The following is a 25,804-nucleotide window of genomic DNA, read 5'->3' on the forward strand; positions in this document are numbered from 1 at the left end:
CAGCTAAAACAAGTCTCTTCAACCATTACCTCCTAAATCCAAACAGCCAATTTATCATGGATCCCATGATTCTTCCTCTTCTGGATGAACCTGTCATGAGAAACCTTGCCAAATGACTTGTGGACAGCATCCACAGCTCTACTTTCATCAATCACCCTCATCGCCTCATCATAAAACTCAATCAAGTTAGTAAGAAATGCACAAAGCTATGCTGGCTCTCCCTAATTTAACCATGGTTTTCCAACTCATAAATCATAAATCCTATCCCTAAGAATTCTCTTCAGTAATTTCACTACCACTGAAATGAGACTCACTGGTCTGTAGCTTCCAGGATCATCCCTGGTTGTCTTCTTGAATAATGGAACAACATTATCTTCTTGCCAGTCCTCTGGGATCTTGCCTATGGCTAGAGAGGACACGAAGATAGTGGTCAAAGCCCCAGCTATTTCTACTCTTGCCTTTCTCAGTAACCTGGGATATAGCTCATCAGGCCCTGGAGACTTATCCCCCTTAATGCTTCCACGCACACTTCCTCCTCCTTTACCTCAAGATGCCCTACCATATCAATACACTGGAGCCTGTTTTTCCGATCTCCCAAACCTCCATATACTTCTGATTTAAAGTACTCATTAAGAATCCTCTGAATTCAAGCAAGTGTTCCTCAGTTATTCTCTTGTTCTTGATATATATATATGTATACACACACTGTTGAAAGCCTTACGATTCTCTTTAATCCTACTTGCCAAGCACTTTTGACTTTTCCCATCATGACCTTCCTAATTCCCTTTCTGAGTTCCTTTCTAGCTTCTTTATAATCCTCAAGGGCTCTGTTTGATTATATTTTCTTAAGCTTTATATGCTTTCCCTTTGTCTTCTTGACTAAATTCATCACCTCTCTCGACCTCCAAGGTTCTCTTACCTTTCCATCCTTGTCTGACTGGAACATACCTGTCTTGTACTCTGTGGAGTAGGTCATTCAGCACCTTCCATATGTCAGATGTGGACTTGCTCAAACAATTGTTCCCAATTAACTATCAGTATTTTCTTGCTTTTATAATATTCTATTCCCCTTGAAATATGATAAGTTTTTATCTGCAATTTGAGAAGGATAAGGGCAGCTCGGAGGTGTCAGTGTTGCAGTTGAACAGGGGAAACTATGGAGCCATGAGGGAGGAGCTGGCCAAAGTTGACTGGACGGATAGCCTAGCAGAAAAGACAGTGGAACAGCAATGGCAGGTATTCTTGGGAATAATGCACAAGGTGCAAAATCAGTTCATCCCCCAGAGAAGGAAGGATTCAAAGGAGGGAAAGGTGCCACAGTGGTTGACAAAGGAAGTCAGAGATTGCATAGCATTAAAAAGAAGGAAGTATGACAGAGCTAAGGTGAGTGGGAGGACAGATGATTGGGAAGTTTTTAAGGAACAACAGAATTTAACTAAAAAGACAATATGGGGAGAAAAATTGAGGTACGAATGCAAGCTAGCCAGGAATATAAAGGAAGATAGCAAAAGCTTTTTTAGGTATATGAAGAGAAAGAAAATAGTTAAGAACAATGTTGGGCCCTTGAAGAATGAATTGGGTGAAATTGTTATGGGAAACAGAGAAATGGCAGAACAATTTAATGAGTACTTTAGATCTGTTTTCACTAAGGAAGGTACAAGCAATCTCCCAGATGTATGGATGGGCCAAGCACATAGGGTAACAGAGGAAATTAAACAGATTGACGTTAGGAAGGAAACGGTGATGAGAAGACTGATGGGATTGAAGACTGTCAAATCCCCAGGTCCACATCCTAGGGTACTAAAGGAGGTGGCCCTGGAAATTGCGGATGCATTGGTAATCATTTTCCAATGTTCCTTAGATTCAGGATCAGTTCCTGAGGATTGGAGAATGACTAATGTTATCCCACTTTTTAAGAAAGGAGGGAGGGAGAAAACAGAGAACTATCGACCTGTCAGCCTGACATCGGTGGTGGGGAAGATGCTAGAGTCCATTATTAAGGATGAAATAGTGGGGTATCTAGATAGCGGTGGTAGGACTGGACCGAGCCAGCATGGATTTACCAAGGGTAAATCATGCTTGACTAATCTGTTGGAGTTTTTCGAGGATGTAACCAGGAAGTTAGACGGGGGAGATCCAGTGGATGTAGTGTACCTCGGTTTTCAGAAGGCATTTGATAAGGTCCCACATAGGAGATTGGTAGGTAAAATCAAAGCTCATGGCATTGGGGGGAAGACATTGACATGGATAGAAAACTGGTTGGCAGATAGAAAGCAAAGGGTAGCGGTGAATGGGTGTTTCTCGGAATGGCAGGTGGTGACTAGTGGGGTGCCACAGGGCTCAGTATTGAGACCACAGCTGTTTACAATTTACGTCAACGATTTGGAAGAAGGCATTGAAAATAACATCAGCAAATTTGCTGATGATACTAAGTTGGGTGGAAGTGTGACATGTGATGAGGATGTTAGGAGAATTCAGGGTGACTTGGGTAGGCTTGGTGAGTGGGCAGATACTTGGCAGATGACGTTTAATGTGAATAAGTGTGAGGTTATCCACTTTGGGAGTAAGAACAGGAAGGCAGATTATTATCTGAACGATGTAGAGTTAGGTAAGGGAGAAATACAAAGAAATCTAGGAGTCCTTGTTCATCAGTCACTGAAGGTGAATGAGCAAGTGCAGCAGGCAGTGAAGAAGGCTAAAGGAATGTTGGCCTTTATTACAAAGGGAATTGAGTACAAGAGCAAGGAAATCCTCTTGCATTTGTACAGAGCCCTGGTGAGACCACACCTGGAGTATTGTGTACAGTTGTGTATTGTGTTGAATTTCCCCTTGGGGATGAATAAAGTATCTATCTATCTATCTATCTATCTATCTAGTTTTGGTCTCCAGGGTTAAGGAAGGACATCCAGGCTATAGAGGAAGTGCAGCGTAGATTCACGAGGTTAATTCCTGGGATGTCTGGACTGTCTTACGCAGAGAGGTTAGAGAGACTGGGCTTGTACACGCTGGAATTAAGGAGATTGAGAGGGGATCTGATAGAAACATATAAGATTATTAAGGGATTGGACGAGATAGAGGCAGGAAATATGTTCCAGATGCTGGGAGAGTCCAGTACCAGAGGGCATGGTTTGAGAATAAGGGGTAGATCATTTAGGACAGAGTTAAGGAAAAACTTCTTCTCCCAGAGAGTTGTGGGGGTCTGGAATGCACTGCCTCGGAAGGTAGTAGAGGCCAATTCTCTGGGTGCTTTCAAGAAGGAGCTAGATCGATATCTTATGGATAGGGGACTCAAGGGATATGGGGACAAGGCAGGAACCGGGTATTGATAGTAGTTGATCAGCCATGATCTCAAAATGGCGGTGCAGGCTCGAAGGGCCGAATGGTCTACTTCTGCACCTATTGTCTGTTGTCTATTGTCTAAATGCCAATGTTGTATTTGCCTTTTTTACCACAGACTCAACCTGTAAATTAACCTGTTAGGAGTCTTGCACGAGTACTCCTAAGTCCCTCTGTAGCTCTGATGTTTGAACCTTCTTCCGATTTAAATACCAGTTCCCACCAGCGTTCCTTTTACCAAAATGAGTCCGTGCTCTAAGTTCATCACCTTTACTCATAATACTCATAGCATTAAAATAAACACACTTCAACCTATCCCTCCCATCATATCTATTACTTTGCTCCTGCCTGTTTTTACTGGCCTTCAGATCTACCTTTCTCTCCACCCTCCTCTTTCTGCCTTGGTGTTCTGGTTTCCATACCCCACCAAACTAGTATAAACCATCTTGAATAGCACGAGTGAACCTTGGGACCAGGATATTGGCTCTCTTCCAGTTTAGGTGCAACTCTTGCCTCTTTTACAGGTTACCTCTGCTCAGAAGAGGTTCCAGTGTTCCAAGAACATGAAACACTTACCCCTACACTAATTCCTCAGCCACTCAGTCATCTGTTTTGCAGCCATCATTCATCCAGTGTAAGATGGTGCTACTGAAGGTGTGCGACTGTTTGCTGGCAGTTCAAATGGCAAGAAATTCAACTAAAAATATTACTAATAACACCTTTTCTGAAGTAAATTGTGGTAGATTATCACTGCAAACAATGAAGAGGTGAGCAAAGGTGAAGCAAATTGGAGAGATGAGCCACTTTGGTGTGTTGCAAAAATCGATGCAGATGGAGTAAATGATTTGGAAAGGAAAAGTCAAGGCAGAGGAGTTTTGATGTCTGTAAAACTAACCTGGGTAAGAGGTTGGTTTGCATTCAGTGCTGACCCAATTTGCAGAGGTTGAGAATGACTTCAGCCTGGGCAGTGAAATCTAGACTCAGAGTGAATCAGTGGGCGATGTGGTCAAGGCCTGGTGCATTTCACTGCACTGGGGCCCGGGTCCTAATGTGAGGTACAATCCATTGTCTAGACAATTTAAACAGAGGTCCAGATAGACCGGAAAGGCAGTGTGTTAGGAACAGAGGCAAGAGTAGGGCAGATTTCGCTCATTCTCCTGTGACATTCACTTCTCCCTCCATGGAACTGAGGCAGAGAGACTGCCCCTAGCTGCTGTGCTTCTGACTGTGAGGTTCGCAATTATTTTCCCAGCTAATATGATGAACTGATACCAAGGCTTTGGGCCTACTCCAGGCTGCTCTGGGGATTCGGATCTAAGGACTCAATTTTGTTTAGAATGCTGTTGCTCGCTTCAGTTATTTGCATGATTATTTTCTCTTTCTCTGCACATTGGGCTTTATTTCTTTTAAATGGGTTCCTTTGGGGTTCTTTCTTTGTGGCTGCCTGTAAGCAGACAAATATCAAGCTTGTATAATTTATAATCTTTAATATTAATCTTTGGTAATAAATGTGCTTTGAATCTTAGAATTTGTACTATCTTTCTATTCCTGCCCTGGCAAGCACATGGTATTGGGAGTAATCTTGAGACTACTGCCTTCCTAACTCCCTATACTTACTGCGCAATACTGCCTTTTTATTTTTATCTATGACATTGGTGCCAACATGTACCATGATCTCTGGATACTCCCCTTACCCCTAGAACATATTCTGCAGCCACTCTGAGACATCCTGGACCCTTAGCACCTGGGAGGCAACACACCATCCTGATGTCTCTTTTACAGCCACAGAATCCCCTGTCCATCCCCCTAACTATTGAGAATCCTATCACCATCTGACCGACTTTACTGCTGAGCCTCAGAGTCAGCCAAGAGCCACTGGCCTAGCTGCTGCTGCTGTGCTCAAGTAGGTCATTCTCCCCTGCCCTTGCCACCACCCCTGCAGCACTATGGAAAGGGTGTACTTAGTTGCACGGAGTGACTGAGGAGAACCCAAGTGCAGGACGCAGGCACAGAGATTGGGTTGGGGATGCTGGTGCAGACGAGAACGTTGAAGTGCAAAAAGGTCAGCTTAGCAGAGCAGGGCTATGCGTGTGTCTTCTCAGATCTTGTGACACCAGTGGAGATGGGCCTGAACAGAAGGCACAGCAATATCCTCTTCATGAGCGGAGAACAGAGTGTGTTGGTAACTGAGGGAGCATTGAAAGGGAGACATTCTGGTGGTGGTGCTGACCAGGGAGTTGTGGGCGTACTCTACCCAAGTGAGATGGGTGCTCCAGGCAGACAGGTTGTTGGCAGTGCAGTGCTGCTTCTAAATCCTGGTTAGCTCACTCTGTTTGACTGTTCATCTGCGGATGAAAGCTGGACGACAGACTTACTGAGGCACCAGGGGCTTGACAAAAAGATCTCCAGACTTAAGAGATGAATTGGGAACCCCGGTCAGAAATAATGTCCGAAGAAATCCCGTGAAGGCAGAAGACATGATGCACGAGAAGGTCAGCTGTTTCCTGAGCTGTAGGGAGTTTGGGAAGGGCTACAAAGTGCACAGCTTTGGAGAAGTGGTCCACCGCAGTGAGTACGGCAGTGTTCCTTTGTGAAGGGGGTAATCCCATAATGAAATCCAGTGCTATGTGAGACCAAGGAAAGCTAGAAACAGGTAGGGGATGAAGCAATCCAGCAGATGATCGGTGGGAGGCTTTTCCCACAGGCACAAACAGAACAGGCAGAGACAATGGAGCATCCATGGAGGCCCACCAGAAGTGCCTCTTCAGAAGGGACAGCGTCCAATCAATCCCGGGATGGCAGGCGAAACGAGACGTGTGCCCTCACTGGAGAACCTGAGATCGAACGGAATTGGGCACAGAAAGTCGATTGGAGGGTCCATTGCCTGGGTTAGGTTGGGCCCGTTGGGCCTCTTTGTCTATGGCCTCGATCTCCCAGGTGAGGGCAGCCACTACACAGGATGGCGGAAGGATGGTCTCGGGGTTGGGAAGGACCTCCTCGGAAATGTATTGATAGGAGAGAACATTGGGCTTCCCGGTCCTGGACCCCAGACTATAGGTAAGTGTAAACCTGAACCGGCCAAAAAATAATGCCTAATGGGCTTGGCAGGAATTCAGTCGTTTGGTAGTTTGGATGTATTCAAAGTTCTTGTGCTCGGTCCAGACAATAAACGGATGTTCCGCTCCCTCCAGCCAGTGCCTCCACTCCTCCAAAGCAAGTTTGACTGCCAGTAACTCCTGGTTCCCTACTTTGTAATTTCATTCAGCAGGGGACAGCCGGTGAGAAAAGAAGGCACAGAGATTAAGTTTCTGATCAGGGCCTGAACGTTGGGAGAGGACCACTCCCACCCAGAGTCAGAGGTGTTGACCTCCATAATGAATTAACAAGAGGGGTGTGGTTGGTCCAGGATGGGAGCGGATGTGAAACACCTCTTCAGCTCTGAGAATGCTGAGTCAGTTTCGGAGTCCCAATGAAAAGGCATCATAGGTGAGGTGAGTTGGGTAAGGGGCGCTGCCACCCAACTATAATCCCTGATGAACCGGTGATAGAAGTTCACAAATCTCAGAAATCACTGGGGTTGCTTGCGTGTCGTGGGTCTTGGCCACTTTGCCACCACCCGGATCTTCTCGGGATCTGCTCTCAGTTGCCCGTTCTCGATGATGTACCCTAAGAAGCTGACTGAGGAGACATGGAACTCACACTTCTCAGCTTTAACGAATAATGTGTTCTTCCAAAGCCTCTGTAGAACCTGACGGACATGATGGATGTGTTCCTGGAAACTGTTGGAGAAGATTAGTATGTCATCCAGATAAACAAACACAAAGCAGTTAATAAAGTCACTTAGGACATCGTTGATCAGGGCTTGGAACACGGCGGGAGCATTGCTGAGGCCGAATGGCATGACCAGGTATTCGAAGTGGCCTAGAGGGGTATTGAATGCTGTTTTCCACTCATCTCCCTCCCTTATTCTGACCAGATGGTAGGCACTTTGTAGATCCAACTTGGAGAAGATGGTGGCTCCGTGAAGTGGTTCGAAAGCGGAGTTTATGAGTGGCAGTGGATACTTGTTCTTTATGGTTATATTATTTAGGCCTTGGTAGTCAATACAGGGACGTAGTGAACCATCCTTCGTCCCCACAAAGAAGAACTCTGCACCCAAGGGGGAGGATGAGAGTCGGATAATGCCCACCGTGAAAGATTCACTGATGTAACCCTCCATTGTTTCCCTCTCTGGCCGGGATAGGTTATACAGCTGACCGGTGGGTAGAGGAGCTCCGGGGAGAAGGTCAATAGCACAATCGTATGGTTGGTGTGGAGGCAGGGAAAGGGCCTGTTGCTTACTAAACACTTGTCCCAGGTCGTGGTACTCCAATGGAACCCTGGACAAGTCAGGGGGTTCAGCAGCAGATGAAGTCTCGGTGGCTTTTACAGGGGAAAGGGCCGACTGTAGACAAGTGGAGTGAAAAAACCTACTCCAGCTGGCTATCTTCCCGGTGGACCAATCAATGTGGGGATTATGGCAGCTTAACCAGGGGTACTCAAGAAGTATAGGAGCTCGAGGAGAGGAAATTAGGTTAAATTGTACCTGTTCCCAATGGTTCCCAGAGAGAATCAAAGACAGTGGTGATGTACAGTGAGTGCTCGGGCAAGAAGTCTTCTGTCCAGTGCCCGGACTTCCAGAGGGGTACTCAATGGCTCATGAGGAATTCCGGCCCAGGAAACTATGTCTTTTTCCAACTGATATCCCTCGGCACTGGAGTCCACCAAGGCGGACAAAAACAGGGACTGTTGGTGGTAGCTTACAATAGCTTGAATCTGCATCCAGGTTTGGGGGACAGAAGGGAATGTTGTCTGACTCACCCGGGTCCCCCTTTCAACTGGTGAGCCCTCCCTTTTCGCTGAAGGGAACGTAGCACGAAAATGGCCAGACTGACCACAATAGAGACAATCCCCTGCTCTTAATCTTCAGAGTCGCTCTGTGGGAGAAAGACAGATCCGTCCCAGCTGCATTGGTTCCTCTCCTGGGATGGTGGAAATGGTCGGACTGGGAGCTATTCTAGGAGCGGGAGGAGGAGAGAGGCTAGGGCTGGGAGAAGATGGTAAAGCATGCTGAGGGGTGAACAAAGGTATAGGACAACCAGTCTTCTCTCTCTGACGTTCTCGGAGTCGATTGTCCAGCCTGGTGGCTAGGGAGATCAATGAATCTGGGCTGTTAGTGTCATCCCTAGCCACCAACCCATCCTTTACCATGTCACAGAGGCCTTGCCGAAATACCTCCTGGAGTGCCTCATCATTCCACCCTGAGTCGGCCACATGCGTCCAGAACTCCACGGAGTATTTGGCAACACTGCGTGAGCCCTGATGGAGGGTGAGTAGATGCTTAGCAGCATGTTTACTGCGGATGGGATGGTCAAAAATCTTCCTCATTTCTGAGATGAAGGTGGGGAATGAAGAGCAGGTCTCTGGCTGATTATCCCAAATCACAGTGGCCCACGCTAAGGCACTTCATCACAATAACCCCATGATATAAGCTATCTTTGATCTGTCTGTGGCATATGTGGATGACTGCTGCTCAAACACCAAGGAGCATGGCAGCAGAAAGCCTGACACTTCCCCAGATCCCCAGCGTAGGGTTCTGGTTCAGGTACATGTGGCTCTCTTAGTGGTCATGTTATCGACACATAGGGCGTTGTCACTACAGGCTGTCTGAGCTGGTCAGACAGAGTTCCCGGAGTGGACAGGGTAAGATGAGCGGATACTTGGTCAACCTGTTCATTGACCTTTCTTACATTCACTGACAAGGAACAGAGGTTCTCCATGACATCCTGGAGTAGCTGATCATGCAAGCCCAGTAAGGAGCCCTGGCTGGCAAGAGCTTGTTGCAGGGAATTCGTGTCTGCTGGGTTCATTGTGGCCAGTTCATTCTGTTGACAGAGCAACTGAGGAGAACCCAAGTGCAGGACACAGGCACAGAGATTGAGTTGGGATGCTGGCGCAGATGTGAACATTGTACAGCAAACGGGAGGAATCTTGACACGGAGGCAGGGTTTTCAGGGAATATCTTGAAACTGGAGCTGAACTTAGAACTAATAGTTCTAATCAGTCAGGAAGCAAAGTAACACAAAGGAGTAGACTAACAAACTGGTGATCAGTGGTTGTAACACCAGGGTTCTTATACTGCATTTCTTGATGGAGACCAGGTGTGCTGTCATCAAGTGAATTAACAGTAAATAGGAAATTAACGATTGGAATCAAGGCATAATCAAAGGAGATTGGGGCAAAATAGGGAATTAACAATCGGGACCATGACAACTTGTTACTGAGGGGAATGGCTACAGGGAAACCCTGTACTGACTGCTGACTCCCCTTATTCTTCTAGTGGTCACTCATCCACTATTTGACACCTGCACCCTGGGTGTGATCAACTCAGTAAAAGTTTCATCTATGAGTTTTCCAGCCTCCTGGAAGGTCCTGAGTGTATCCAGCTTCAGTTTTAGTTCCTTGACCTTGTCTGTCAGCAGTTGAAGTTGGGTGCACTTCCAGCAGAACCATTTGGCTTTATAAAGTGAATATGGTAATATATGGTAATATAATAACAGTTGGAATATGGTAACAAATTTCTGGCCTATATATGAGGAAAGATATGTTCGCGCTGGGGAGTGTCTAGGAGGGATCTCATTGAAAACTACCAGAGGCTGAAAGGCCGGGAAGGAGTGGATTTAGAGAGGATGTTTCCATTAACTAGAGAGTCTAGGATCTAAGGATACAACCTCAGAATAAAGAGATGTCCCTTTAAAATTAAAATGAGGAGGAATTTGTTCAGCTAGAAGCTAGTGACTGTAATTTGTTGCCACAGTGGGCTGTGGAGTCCAAGTTATTGGGTTTATCTAAGGTGAGTTGAAAGAGGGATTGAGGGTTATGGAGAAAAGGGAGAATGCAGTTGAAAGAAAAATCAGCCATGATTAAATGGTAGAGAAGACTCAATAGACGAATGGCCTAAATTCTGATTATATTTTTGTTCTTAATATTCTCAGTAAATGCTTTGCACACCATTCCCCATTACATACCTCCCTACAGCCTCCAGCATTTTGAATTCATATTTAATGTGCAATATGTAGATTACCCTTCCCTTCACATATGTGTCTCTGATTTCCAGTTTAAGATGGTGCTGATGAGTATCAGGCTACGTCCACACTAGACCAGATAATTTTGAAAATGCCTGTTTCACGTAAGAACGATATGCGTCCACACCAAGCGTTTTTGAAAATACCTCCGTCCACATTAAAACGGGTATTTGGGCGAATCTCCTCCTACTGGGCATGCGCAGGACACATCTACAGAAAACAAGCGACATGTTTGGTGTCAAATCTCACAGTGAAAGCCCGCGTTTGTGCATTTATAGACTAGAAAATCTTAAAATGAAATTGCCAAACGACGGACAGCTGTTGGCACTCGCGCAGGAGGACTTAAAACTAAAAAAAAACAAATACTGGAGCGTATGGAGGCAACTGACAGGGAGTTCACGGAAAGTATGAACTGGCTGATGATGAACATTAAAAAACTGAATAACTGTTGCATTAATAAAGCACCTTGTTAAATTTATAAAACATGTCTGCATCAGTGTTATCTTGTATTTCCATACAATGTTACATTAGGCTGTTACACATCTATTGCCAGAGAAGTACTGGCATAAATAGGTAAAACACCTTCATACGAGCAAGGACAGGAAACAGGGCAAAGTGAGTATACTTATTTATTCAGTAAGTTATGGGTCAAAGTATTTGGTGAGTACATTTCTAACTCTTCTGGCTTTAGCCTCGTTGCTGTCTATTCAGAAATTGTTAGGTTGTGTGGGGGTTGCGTTCAGGAAAACAATGAAATGCCGCCATCTATTCTGGCACGTCATGACGCCATTTCTAGAAATCTCCGGTTACCCCGTCCACATTGCTCTGGCCCGTCGGCGTTTTCAAATTTACACACTCTGGAGGGCGTTTTAGAAAAGCTCCGATTTTGGGGGAGGAAAATGCCATTTCAGTGTGGACAGAGGGTCAAAATGAAGAGCAAACGCTTCGGTTACAGATTTATCTGGTTCAGTGTGGATGTAGCCTCAGTGACTTCTGGCTGGCGGTTAACCAAACAAAGAAAACAATTAAATACTTTGTTAATCACCTTTTTTCTGGTTAATGATCACCACAGGCAATGGCCTGTAACGTCCCTTTGGACTTGGAAGCAATTCAATGTGGCAGAACCAAGGTGAGGCAAGTCAGCAGGCCCATCGCCAAGAGCGAGAAATGCCCAAGGTTCCATCAATTTAAACACTAGGCCAAATTGGAAAGGTTGGTTGCAGGCTGAATCCAGGCATCATATTGAAACAACTGAATGCAATGACTGGATGAGGATTTAAGTGCAAGGCTGAATTGGAAAGGTCAGGTTCAGGCCAAATTGAGGCGGTGCGGTCCAAGTCCCTGAGTGTACCAAAGTGCTTGAAGCTGATGTTTGGGCCACTTAGTGCTGGGCCAGATTGAAATGGTGAAGATGACCGGACCCAAGGCAAGGGATGGGCCAGTTCAGTTTGCTGTTCCACTCTGCACTGAACTAAGGGTCTTTGGACAGGACTGTCTTTGTGGACTTCAGTTCAGAATGTCATTTGCTTGTGTTTATTGTTTGCATGATTTGTTTTTTTTCTGTGTACACTGGGTGTTTGATGATCTTTTTTTACTGTCTCTTTGGGTTTCTTTGTTTCATGGCTGCCTTTTATGGGACAGATCTCAAGATTGAATAATGCATGCCTACTTTGAAAATAAACGTATATTGAACTTTGATTTTTATGTCATATCTGCATACGTACATTTCATAGCCTGTATACAGAGGCAACTATTGAACAATGGCGCACACACATGCCAAGTACTCATTGCACTGTTCTCCTTTTTAGCGGGATAATGCATTGTATAGTGATGAGGGGTAAAAGTCATAGCTGCATGATAATGCCACTTTTAAAAGACAATGATCGCCATCACAGTGCTGATCGTCACCGTTGGTCTTGAGGAGACCTGGCCAGTAATGATGCTAAAGGATAGAAAATCATGTGCCTTCATTGTTAATCCTCTCAGCTTACCTCTTCCTTATCCCACACATTCTTCTGATTTAGAAGCCTAATATATGTAAACATTGGTCAAAGAATCATAGGTTCATTTTATTGTCAAATAATGCATGTACAATACAACTCTGATATTTGTCTGCACCAGATAGCCATCAAGTACAGGAAGACCATGGATGTTGATGAAAGAAACTCCCCCCACACCAGCACTAAAGATAAAAGGAACAGAATTCTCAGACCCTAAAATCCTCCCCCCCCCACCCCAAGCAAAAAACAACCACAACAACAATCACTGACCCCCTGCTTATAACAATTCCCAACCCCCTCACTTGCAGAAAAGAACAGAGACAGTAGCATGGATTCGTACTCTGCTTGCAACCTCTGCTCAACCCTTCCTCATTACCCCCGTAGTATAACTTTACCTTTATGCCCTTCTTTTTTCAGGACTTCAAACACTTCAACCCGACAATGGTAGGGAAACAAAAGGCTCCATAGTAAGGATAACTATCTTCCCTCAGCATTGCATTCATAGCAGCTAGCTCAGATAGGGATAGATAATAATTTTGCAGACAAATTAGGGATATTATTTGCACATAGTGTGACACTAAACATGATTGGTCCACTGCTAGACCACAGATAAATTGATGCAGATGCCAGTTTTTCAAAGCCCAAGGTCACAAACAATTTCTGTGACAAAGGACTCAGATGAGAACTTCACCAGGGCAGGCTGCAGAAATGGTTTTAACTTTGGTATATTAGCATGTCTGGAAGAGAATTTGCATCTATTGTCTAGCAGCACAGAGGACAAACCTTGCACTTGTCTTTCCGCCAACCCTGGGTCCATCTTTTTCAGCTGTAGGTGATGGACATTCCCTTTCGTGCATTTCCAAAGGATTATTTCTCAGCCTCCAGTGCAGCACATTTATTGTCACCCATTTTCTTGGGGCTTCCATTCTTCTACACATGGTCAGACAGCTTCCCCACTGCTACAGAGTGTTTATGCAGGATGTTACAACTCTCCAGGAATTTGTTTTCTAGCAGATTGTTGAGGTACCTTCCTGGTTAAATTGGTAGCGGTATTATGGAGCACAAGCCTATTGTCCTTTCTTAGGGAAACACTGTTTATCTTCTCACTGCTACCGTATGCTATTATTTCCAGCAATTGAACTGTGACTTCTGCATCTGAAGTTGTCTGCAGTCTTTTCCACTGAAGGTCAGTTTACACTTTATCAGTAGTAACAACAGTACAGAAAAACACATTGAAACTAAGTCTACAGGGAATGTCCAAATATAATTCCTTAACAATTCTATGTAATATGACATGCTTTGGTTTGAAATGTTTATTTTGTAAGTTTTCTATTATTCCTTTGTGTCCATGTGGATGCTGGGATAGTCAGTAGAAGTGGGAGGGTGCATTATAATGCCCCCAGTGGTTGGAGATTGGGAGTTACATTTACTAGTGCCTAAGTTCCAGTGAAAGCCAAGAGGAACCTGGTTGTCTAGATTGTTTCTTCCCTCCTTCCTTCATCTTATCACATATAATGGGACAGAATAGATTTTGTAGCATGCCTCATATCCATGTGTATGTACACAGATGACCAACTAGAGTCATAAACCATGTCATATGTGGACAGACCTTGTCATTCTCTATTCACCCTTTGGTTTGTCATTTAGACTTAAAAACCAATGACCTAGTAAACTGTCACTGTGGAGTTTTGACTTGTAGGATTCACTGTCTTTGGTCACATCAGAGTTAATGATATCCTACATCCTGGGGTTACTGTACTTCTTTCAAAGCAATGTGGCCTAACAAGTGAAAGTGAAATTTAGTTTTCTCACTTAGAATAGGGAATGTTAATGATCTTCAGATCCCCATACTTAGCCTGCAGCCAGATACACAGTCATTCATTACCATAAATATCTTGAAAGCCAGTGGTACTACTTATACTTCTCTACAGTTGCAATTGTAGTTGTGGTAGTTGGAAGATATTACTGAGAACACCTTTGATAAAGTGGAGATAACCTCCACACACAAATCTTCAGTAAGGTAAAGCTGAGATAATTGCTCCTTGAATTCTTCTATCTACCCTCTCATTCCTCATTCCTGCTCCTCCTGTTGTACCTCTCTTTTTGCACGTTGAGCTGCTACTGAGTTCATTTTTCCTCTCATTTTTTGTTTAGAGTCCTCATTTTCCAACTGGTCTTCTCACCTGGGAGCAACATTTTTTTGCAAAAGACTTCAAGTCAGATAATGCCTTTCTGTGTCTCCAACAATTCTTGTAGACTTTTGCAGCCTTACTAAAACGCTGCTTACGCAGCACTCCATTCAATTGAAATCAGTCAGTAACTAACTTTAAAGTAAATTATAATCTCTTTCATTAACACTGGTCAGGATCATTTCTGCTCAGAAAACAAGTTAACTGGAATGCAATGCTTCAAAATTACATTATCACTTAATTCTAATTTACATTTGCCAGCTTCTGATAGCTGATAATAATTACCTGTTTGCTGATGACCTTGTCGATGTCGTCCACTGTGGTTTTCAACAACTGTGCACGTTTGCATTGGATTCTGTCTTTTTATGTAAATGAAACATGCATTGTCTAAAATAACAGAAGTTACACCTGTTTTTCATCCTTGCTCTTCTTTGGCATTGACAAAATAGCATCTTATTGCATTTTCTACTTTCAGTCTGTTTTATGTACTTTTCTCCATTGTTAGGAGAGTAAGAAAAGGATAAAAAGAAGGATAAATTGGAACAATTATATTGCCAGAACATTTGAGCCAGGAATGATGTATGTGTGTGTGTGTGTGTGTGTGTGTGTGTGTGTGTGTGTGTGTGCGTGCGTGCGTGCATGTGTGTGTGTACAAAATACTTAAATTTTTTTTTAAAGATATACTCCCTTAGTTTATTGAGGATTTATACAGCTTAACAGCCTTTATACAACTTTTTTTTAGCTGAGGTAGGACTTAATTGAAAATGGAATTGGGCCTTGCCAGTATTGTATATAGTTGATGAGGAATCAGTAACCTCTTATACATAATTCTTATATCCCTTTCTATTAATGTCAGTAGAAAATATAATTGGATTCATTGTAAAACAGACTGCCTATTCATTTTGTGCTATTGGCAAAAGACCAGCTTAATTTCTAATATCCATGGTTATGCTATTTTCAGAGGAGATAGATAGGGAAGAAAAAAGAAACAGATGGGGTTCAGAACTTCTGTTGGGAATTGATTCTCTGTGTATAGGATTAAGTACCAGAAGGAAACAGAAAAGCTGCTTGAAATGGCGATGCAGTGGTTAACTTATCTGACTAGCAATCCAGATGTCTCAGATTACAGTTTTGCGAACTGAGTAGAAATCCCATCTTCTCAATTGGAAAATTTAAATTTTGTTACTTACTGTATATACGTTCAAATTAAACCATCTGGTACACCAGTGTCCTTTAGAGAAGCAATCTGCATTCCATTATTTGGTCTGCTCTACACTGGAATCCATTCCTGTGGTATTGTGAACCATATGTGCAATGGAATGTGCAATGACCATTAGCATTGGTTGTGACTGAATTATCATGCAACCAATGGATAAAATGTTTTATAGACTCGATCCAAAGACCTAAATTTCCAAAGTGAGGTTATTTTTTATTAGAAACTCAACTAGGCTAGCTATGAAAATGCAATGGCTGAAAAAGCTAGCAAGAGGCTGGATATACTGTGGCAAGTGATTCAGTTGTGGATGCTCAAAGCCTTTACTTCTCTACAGTGCAGTACTTAGGAGTGCGATTGAACATATTCTACTTCCTGGAGGAGTAAATAGTATGTCTATCAGATATATATTTATTATATGGAGAAAAAAAGATTTTATCACAAAAATAAACATATCTCAATGACCTGATTTTAAATAACTGAAATTATCTTTAAAATGAAATTGTTTGTGCTGCATTTATGTGCAGTTAGTTGTCAGAAAAATGTTTAAACTCTTCTAAGATGAGCCTGTTATTGCCCGAGAGCCTTCTCAGATGTCCTTAAATAGATGTAATTGGTATAATTTTCCCTTGGTTATTAATCGATTGTGGAATATTGCCAGTAGAATGTTTGGGCAGGGCTGGGTCTAATGAGGTTTCTTTCCTACCAATGAAAAAAAAATCTGGAATGAAAACTGTAGTACACATAAATTTGTACTTGAAATTCCTCGACTTTTTGCATTGTGTTTTGTTGATTTTAGGTAAGTTACATTCCAAGTATGTGCAGCCTGGTGGAAGATCCTTGCCTGTTTTGCATAGAAACATAGAAAACATAGAAAATAGGTGCAGGAGTAGGCTGTTCGGCCCTTTGAGCCTGCACTGCCATTCAGTATGATCATGGCTGATCATCCAACTCAGAACCCTGTACTTGCTTTCTCTCCATACCCCCTGATCCCTTTAGCCACAAGGGCCATTTCTAACTTCCTCTTAAATATAGCCAATGAACCGGCCTCAACTGTTTCCTGTGGCAGAGAATTCCACAGATTCACCACTCTCTGTGTGAAGAAGTTTTTCCTCATCTCGGTCCTGAAAGGCTTCTCCTTTATCCTTAAACTGTGACCCCTTGTTCTGGACTTCCCCAACATCGGAAACAATCTTCCTGCATCTAGTCTGTCGAATCCCTTTAGAATTTTATACGTTTCAATAAGATCCCCCCTCAATCTTCTAAATTCCAGTGAGTATAAGCCTAGTCAATCCAGTCTTTCTTCATTTGAAAGTCCTGCCATCCCAGAAATCAATCTGGTGAACCTTCTCTGTACTCCCTCTATGGCAAGAATGTCTTTCCTCAGATTAGGGGACCAAAACTGCACACAATATTCTAGGTGCGGTCTCACCAAGGCCTTGTACAACTGCAGTAGAACCTCCCTGCTCCTGTACTCAAATCCTTTTGCTATGAATGCCAACATACCATTTGCCTTTTTCACTGCCTGCTGTACCTGTATGCCCACCTTCAATGACTGGTGTACAATAACACCCAGGTCTCGTTGCATCTCCCCTTTTCCTAATTGGCCACCATTCAGAAAATAATCTGTTTTCCTGTTCTTGCAACCAAAGTGGATAACCTCACATTTACCCACATTAAATTGCATCTGCCATGAATTTGCCCACTCACCTAACCTATCCAAGTCACCCTGCATCCTCTTAGCATCCTCCTCACAGCTAACACCACCGCCCAGCTTCGTGTCATCCACAAACTTGGAGATGCTGCATTTAATTCCCTTGTCTAAATCATTAATATATATTGTAAACAACTGGGGTCCCAACACTGAGCCTTGCAGTACCCCACTAGTCACTGCCTGCCATTCTGAAAAGGTCCCATTTACTCCCACTCTGCTTCCTGTCTGCCAACCAATTCTCTATCCACATCAATACTATACCCCCAATACCATGTGCTTTAAGTTTGCACACTAATCTCTTGTGTGGGACCTTGTCAAAAGCCTTTTGAAAATCTAAATATACCACATTCACTGGCTCTCCCCATCCACTCTACTAGTTACAGCTTCAAAAAATTCTATAAGATTCGTCAGACATGATTTTCCTTTCAGAAATCCATGCTGACTTTGTCCGATGATTTCACCTCTTTCCAAATGTGCTATTATCACATCTTTGATAACCAACTCCAGCATTTTCCCCACCACCGACGTCAGACTAACCGGTCTATAATTCCCCAGTTTCTCTCTCCCTCCTTTTTTAAAAAATGAGATTTAGTTTAGTCCAAACACTGGCTGTGACATGGAGGCAATTAGCATTTCATTCAAAGTTTTATTGTTAAGAGCAAAACTACGCAACTAACTTTTTAAAAAAATCAGTTATGGTTTAGTTAAAATGATAATATTTCATTCAAAACAAAGTAATAAAACTTTTTATGTGTTCTCTTGAAGCACACATTTTGCATTAGTCAGAGCACTGAAAACACCATTAAATGATAGAATGCCAGCAGTCTCTTGGTTATGCAAGGGTTACTTTCTGGGAACTGCCTGTAAACCAGTTTTTCTGTACATCTGAAATTTAACAGTGAGGGTCAATTCATATGAACATCTATTTGTTATCTGTATATTTATATTTACCCTGTATATTTACAATGGTGCAGAATCAACTTGTCCCATATCCAATGGCTATCTTCTACGGCTTTGAAGTATCAATGGGTGTTACATTGTTTGATGAACTATTTTTCAAGTGTCAAGAGTTTTGTCTTGTCATTTTCATTAGGAAATCTCTCCCGCTACAAACAGCTGCTGCATTCATAAAGATAATGTATTTGAGGTTACATGAAAACAATTTGTTTTGAAGATTTGCCATCTTTAGATTTAACTAGCTGCCATCCCTTGTTCTGAAGATGTTTACATTTCTGTAACTATTTTTCCTGTCTTGAAAATACTGTGGGAGAGTTTACATAATTGATTTCCATAAATCAGATCTGCTGTAGTCTAGGGAGCCCCTCAGTACTGTATGGTTACACACACAAAATGTTGGAGGAACTCAGCAGGTCAGGCAGCATCTATGGAAATGAACAAACAGTCGACGTTTTTGGACTGAGACCCTTTATCAGGAAAAAAAGGTGAAAAATCAGAGTAAGAGGTGGGAGGAGGGGAGAAGGAAGTACAAGATAGTAGGTGATAGGTGAAACCGGGAGACAGGGAGGGGTGAAGTAAAGAGCTGTGAGGTTGATTGGTGAAAGAGATAAAGGGCTAGAGGAGGGGGGATCTGATAGGAGAGGATAGAAAATCATGGAAGAAAGGGGAGGAAGAGGAGCACCAGAGGGAGGTGATGGGCAGGTAAGGAGATAGGAGAGCGAGTGAAACATGAATGGGGAATGGTGAAGGGGGGGGGTGCAATTCTGAAACTATATGGTTAGCACAATAAGTTTGTACAGGTATTTATGCTCGATAAGCTAAATGTTGTAAATTATTAATTATGTTCAGTCATCCTGCTGGATAGGATCTATGTGCTTCATGTTTTTGAGTTGACAAGATCATGTAAATATATCACTTGTAATTAAGCAGATCTTATTATATAAAATTTATTTTAGATCCAGCATCAGGAGACGCTGCTGAATCAACTACATCAAAAGTATTTAACTGCAGTTAGTGTAGTTGAAAACCAACAACGGATGATTCATTCTTTGGAACAGGATCTTCAAACTGCCGTGTTCACTGAAAAGGAAATGACCACTGGGGTAAATCAACAACTTTTTTGAAACGGGTTATAGCTTCTCTTTGTTACTGCGGGTAATGCCAAGCCAATAAATGCAGTTTCATGTCATAACTAGCTATATCAAAAATAATTGCATCATGATGAATTAGGCGCAATAGATTTTGTAAAATTGTTTCCTAGCGTTCTATTTATTTAATTCTATTATCAAATCTTCAAAAACATAACATAAATTATACATTATATTTTCTTATTTTACATTTAAAATGTCTTTGGAAAGTGATTTTCCATTTCTTGTGAATAGAAGATTTTTTAATGGGAGAGGAAGTGTTTTCTAGATTTTTTGGATTTGTGGTCCAAACTTGCTGCTTAAATATACTATGTTAATAATGGAAGAAGCATGTTTAAAACAAATGGCTAATTGTGGCTGCTCTACTATTCAGTAAGACAAGGCCTGTCATGAGGTTGCTCTTTTTCATCTGATTATCACCCCACCCTGCCACGCCTGATGTAGTGATGTTTAAAAGATTAAATCTGCTATATTCCAGACAAAACAAAAACGCCACATGAAGATGGCTCTAACTTCAGTCTGTAGTACTTCCAAGTTTTTTATCTTAACACCAAATATCCATTTTCTGGCTCTTAGTTTGGTCCAACTCTCCATATCACCTTTATCAAATTTCTGATCTACTTCCAACAAAAAGGGCTGAAGAGAAATTTCATACAAGGTTACAAAATCTTGATAAGATTGGATGGGATAAAACATCTAGAAAGAAATCATTGTCATTAGAGAAGGGGGTCAAAGATTTAATGTGATTGGCAAACAAACCAGGAATGGCATATGGAGAATTTTTTCATGCAGTTGGTGATTGTTAAACATAAGAGCAGAATTAGGCTATTTGGCCCATCAACTCTGCTCTATAATTTGGAACCCATGGTTTCAAAGTGTAATTGATGCAGCTTCAATGGTTGTTTTCAATGAGGAATTAAATCAATATTCAAGAGTAAAATTTTGGTTTTGCTTTGAGAAAAGACATGGGATTGACATTTACAGGACTGCTTTGCCAGGAGTCAACATGCTCTCAAAATGCCAAAGGTTAACTTGTCTGCCATGATTACTTATGATGCAATGATCTCACATTGAGCACTCTTATTAATGATTGATAAATCCACAATTTTAATAGGGCAGTGTGATACTTTGTAATTAATTAAATTTTAATAAGTTCTTAATAAATTTGTATTCTTCAAAAAATATAACTTAAGTTTGATTGTATTTTTCTGATTGTTTTTCCTTCTTGTTTGCTTTACGTGGACAATTTGAAAGTTCATGGACAGAATATAGATGGCAAAAATGAACTACACCTTCAGAAAATGCAGTTATATTTTCTGTTCACTTGTAGTAATTAAATGAAATAGCAATTGTCAAATAAATGTGATCAGTTGAACTTGTCATCAGTTTTGGCTGGATTATAGATAATAACATAATTTTCCCATCTCCCAAGTGTGCAAGCACAGGAATTATAGAAATGAAAAAATAAACAATCATGTGCTTTTTTGCCCTTTCACTGCTGATTACTATCTCTATGTCTTAACCTTGTGGTATTGTGCATACTTTTATTGAAGTAGAATAATGAACATATTATTGGAATTGTGTCTTGAGTTGCCATCTGAAGAATACAATAATGTAAACAGATTATAACACAAAAAATGCTGGAGCAATTCAGCAAATCAGGCAGCATCTATGGAAAGGAATAAACAATCAACATTTTGGGCTGAGACCCTTCACCAGGATATAGAAGGAAGGGGGAAGAAACCCACACGGTTACCTGTAAAAAAAAATGTTATTCCCTTTTCTCAGTCTTTTGTCTGTGGTGCATCAGTTTCCAGAGTGAGGTTTCCTTTTCAGAAATTTATTGGTGTCATCCTTCTTCAAAGAATTAGGACTCCATTCCTCCACCATTGATGCTGACCCTACTGCATCTCCTCCATTTCCCAGACATCCACACTCACCCCATCTTCCCGCTGACTTAACAGGGAAGCTCCCTCTCCTTTCCATGGTCCACACTCCTCTTCTATCACATTCCTTCTTCTTCAGCCCTTTACCTCTTTCACCTATCACTTCCCAGCTTCTCATTTCATTCCCCCTACCCCAACAAGCTGTCTTCACCCATCACCTCCTAGCTTGTACTCCTCCTCCTCCCCCTTTCTTATTTTGGCTTCTTTCCCCTTCCTTTCCAGTCCTGAAGGTCTTGACTCAAACCGTCAACTGTTTATTCCTTTCCACAGACACTGCCTGACCTGCTGAATTTCTCCTGCATTTTGTATTTGTTACTCTGAATTTCCAGGAGCTGCAGGATCTCTTGTGTATAGGTGTATAAATAATCTATTGATTTCATTCAAGCTGCAAGGAAAATACAATGTGCTCCCCTTCAATTAGGTCAGAACAAGGTATATTTGTTTATACTTATGGTGATCAGTGATCAATGGAGTTTGTTTTTGCCATGGAAAGCAGACTGTTGAGATCTCACATTAGGTTTCTTTCATATACTTTATTTTTTTATAGTTTTGAGTACAATACTAGGCAATTCCACAAGTTAGTCACATCCTTGCCTTTCAGATGTAAGTGAAGGACTTGTTTTTATAGTACGAACCCAGCAGCTTTTGAGTATATTCCTGTGATTGCCTTCAGATCTGCATTATCTCATAATTTGCTATGAAGCAAAGTGAACTTTTGACCTCTACGTTGACAGTTTAGTACTATAACCAATTTACTGGCACACATTTAGAATGATTTACATTTGATGCACAATATTAACATGCATATATGCTGCTTTCCAAATATGAAACCTCTTTGTTAAAAGTCATATATAATAAATATATATGTTCAGCTAAAACTAATTATTGATTAAACTATGCCAAGATCTGAGTAAATCAGGGCTTAAATAGGGTACATGCCGGCAGAATGATTTGAACTTTACACTATATTTTCATCTTTCTCTCTTTATTTGTGATCATTGACAAAGTTCTTGATATATTGCATGCAAAAATACCATTTTTTGCAGCAGAGTTATCCCTTTGAGATCCATGTTAGCTTGTAAATTATTTTTATAGTGAAAGTTGGCTGTCATTTTTCTTCATATAGGTGGCTGAGTGTGAAGAAACCATTAAACATTTGGAAATGGAATTATCTTCATTACATTCAGCACAAGAATTGGACAATAAGACCATTACCCAAAAGAAGCAGGTTATTCATGAGCTACACCAAGAAAGCAATTCACTGAAGCAGAAATTGAAAGAAGCCCTTTGCAAGGTAAATGATATTTAGTGATTATTTATATTACATTAGTTATATCTATATCCATTTTAAAATAAAATGTAGCATGTGTTTTCCCTGATAACAAGGTTTACCTTCTTGTGCTGAAATTGTCTTCTACCTTTCTGTGCCATCCTTTGCAATTGTTAACTTTTAATTCCACATTTCCTACCAAGTTCTATTTTATTTTTATTTATTTAGTGATACAGCATGGAGTAGGCCTGACCCTTTGACTCACACTGCCCCAACAACGCTCGACAAACCTGATGAACTCTAACATAATCATGGGACAACTTACAATAAACAATTAACCTACCCAGTGTGTCTTTGGACCTTGGGAGGAAACTGGAGCACCCAAGGAAAACCAACACGTTCTATGGGGAGGACATACAGACTCCTCACAGATGGCACCGGAATTGAACTCAAAACTCCAAACACATGCTAACCACTATCAGGCTAGGCAGTTTAAATGGTTTGGCATGACTATATGGGCCAGAAAGTATGTTTCTGTGCTGTAATTTTCTTTGACTCTATTAGTCATAAGATGAATCTCATAAGATCAGCTATTGTTTCTCTGCTATATTATGTACAGAAAGTACAGTAAACCTTATTACACATACAAATGGCATTTCCACCACAGAGTTACTGTGGTACAACAGGACCAAATCTGACAACAGACTGCTTCTGACTACAGATAACAAATCTGACTATTTTTTCCCCTGTAAAGAACTCAAAATATTTTCTGAACTGAAGTTTCTGCATGATTCCTCCTGGTCAGAAATTTATTATGGTCAAAAACTTGTGTTCACTGCTGATCTCTAGAAAATTCTGACCTTGTTCATCCACTGTTGTCACCAGCACTGGGTCTTTTGTGACTTTTACAGTTTTCAGGGAGCCTGGATAAAGGCCCATCCACAAAGCAGTTGAAATGACATTTAATAGGTAACACAACCTTATCATCACTTATGCAGCTGTCAAAATATATCATATTTCTGATATTTAGGTAAACATTAGAAGCTTTTAGAAACTATTCAAACTATTAAAATAATTTGTAAAGATTCATTTTTTAAAAATGTGAGATCAACATGCCACTGGCAATGGCAACATTTTGCGGGCAGTTCACTAAACCAGCAGGTATAGGCAGTCCCCGGGTTATGTACGAGTTCCGTTTCTGATTCCGGCTTTAAGTCGGATTTGTACATAAGTTGGAACAAGTACATCCGGTAATATTTAGAGTCAGTTAGTCAAACATTTGTCGTAGTATATAGTATATATTTTACCTTTCTGTGCATATAAAACACTTAAGAAACGTATGTATTCCAATAATTAAACCACTGCGTTGCTCAGTAATGATTGTAGCTTTCATCGGGGCACGGCCTTTCACATGCTCCATTATTCTCACTTTATCCGTTATCCTTTAAAATTGTTCTGATCGTTGACCAACTGTAGCATAATGCTCTTCCAATGACCGATGGCATTTCACCTGTTTCCAGACGCTTTATTATTTCCATTTTATTTTTAATCGCGATTGCTTCCTGTCAAAGGAACTGATACTCTGTGGGTGGCAGGTCCAGAGCTGCGTCGGCTGCCGAGGTCCGCACTGAATTCCCCGGGTCCTAAACTCCACCGCACTGAGACAGGTTAAATGGAACAAGTGAGGGGCTGTGCTGGGTGTGGGTATTTGATTCTCCACAATATTCCGTGTGGGAATTTAAACTGGAGGTGACAGTGTTTTTTTTACAAGGTCAAGTTGCGAGCTCGACATCAACGGATGGTACGGGAGTCACTGGTTCAACGTCAACCCGGCACGGGAGTGGTCTGTCATTAAATTGAACTTGGGAACCTCCGATCTCCAGCTCGGCGCTGATCTCACTGCACCACCAGCCGACCAGATTGGGGTGGGGGGGTACAGGGTCAGGGTGAATTTTACTAAGAAAAATATAAGCCAAATACAAAGTTAAACACTCAACACAGTGTCAATGGCAATGACTTAAAATGGCGGATGGCGTTCACCTTCCTCAGTTCATAAGTACGAGTTGTCCGTAAGTTGGACGTTCGAAACTCAGGGACTACCTGTACTTGTTTTAAGCTACTTTGAACGTTGAAATGTGAAGCATGCAGAAATACTTAAATATAATGAAGTAATTAAAAAGGACTACCTGGAATAATGCTTAGCAATGAATCAGAATCAGATTTAATATTACTGTTGTATATCATGAAATTTGTTGTTTTGTGCAGCAGTACATTGCAATACATAATAACAAAAACTATAAATTGCAATAAGTTGTACACATATAAAAAGAAAATTAAATTAAATCAGTAGTGGAAAAAGAGAGGTAAAATACTGAGGTAATGTTCATGGGTTCCATAAGACATAGGAACAGAATTAGGCTCTTTGACCCATCGATTCAGCTCCACCATTCACTCATGGCTGAACCTTTCTTCCTCTCCTCAACCCCATTCCCTAGCCTTCTCCTCGTAATCTTTGATGCCATGTCCAATCAAGAACCTATCAACCTCTGGCTTTTATACACCCATTGGCCTGGCCTCCACAGCTGCCTGTGGTAACAAGTTCCGCAAATTCATCACTCTCTGGCTAAAGAAATTTCTCCGCATTTCTGTTTTAAGTGGATGATCGTCTATCCTGAGGCTGTGCCCTCTTGGCCTAGACTCCCCCCACCATGGGAAACATCCTTTTCACGACTCTATCTAAGCCTTTCAACATTTGAAAGGTTTTAATGAGATCTCCCCGATCCTTTTAAATTCCAGCGAGTACAGACCCGGAGCCATCAATTGTTCCTCATATGATAACTCTTTCATTCTGCCGCTAGACCCTCTCCTCACCCTTTCTTAGATAAGGAGCCAAAAACTGTTCATGAT

The 25,804-nt window shown here is 41.7% G+C and overlaps 1 protein-coding gene across 17 annotated transcripts in view; it reads left to right on the top strand.

The window, feature by feature from the left end:
• Positions 1–25,804, top strand: part of LOC132401241 (interaptin-like) — a 617,788-nt gene that overhangs the window by 216,837 nt on the left and 375,147 nt on the right. For all 17 annotated transcript variants that reach the window (XM_059983244.1, XM_059983267.1, XM_059983373.1 and 14 more), the window contains 2 exons: positions 19,490–19,636; positions 22,754–22,921. In XM_059983244.1, coding sequence (XP_059839227.1) covers positions 19,490–19,636; positions 22,754–22,921 — 315 coding nt within the window. The remainder of the gene's footprint in view (positions 1–19,489; positions 19,637–22,753; positions 22,922–25,804) is intronic.

Source organism: Hypanus sabinus, chromosome 1, assembly GCF_030144855.1.
Source record: "Hypanus sabinus isolate sHypSab1 chromosome 1, sHypSab1.hap1, whole genome shotgun sequence".
In the NCBI taxonomy this organism is placed as follows: Eukaryota; Metazoa; Chordata; class Chondrichthyes; order Myliobatiformes; family Dasyatidae; genus Hypanus; species Hypanus sabinus.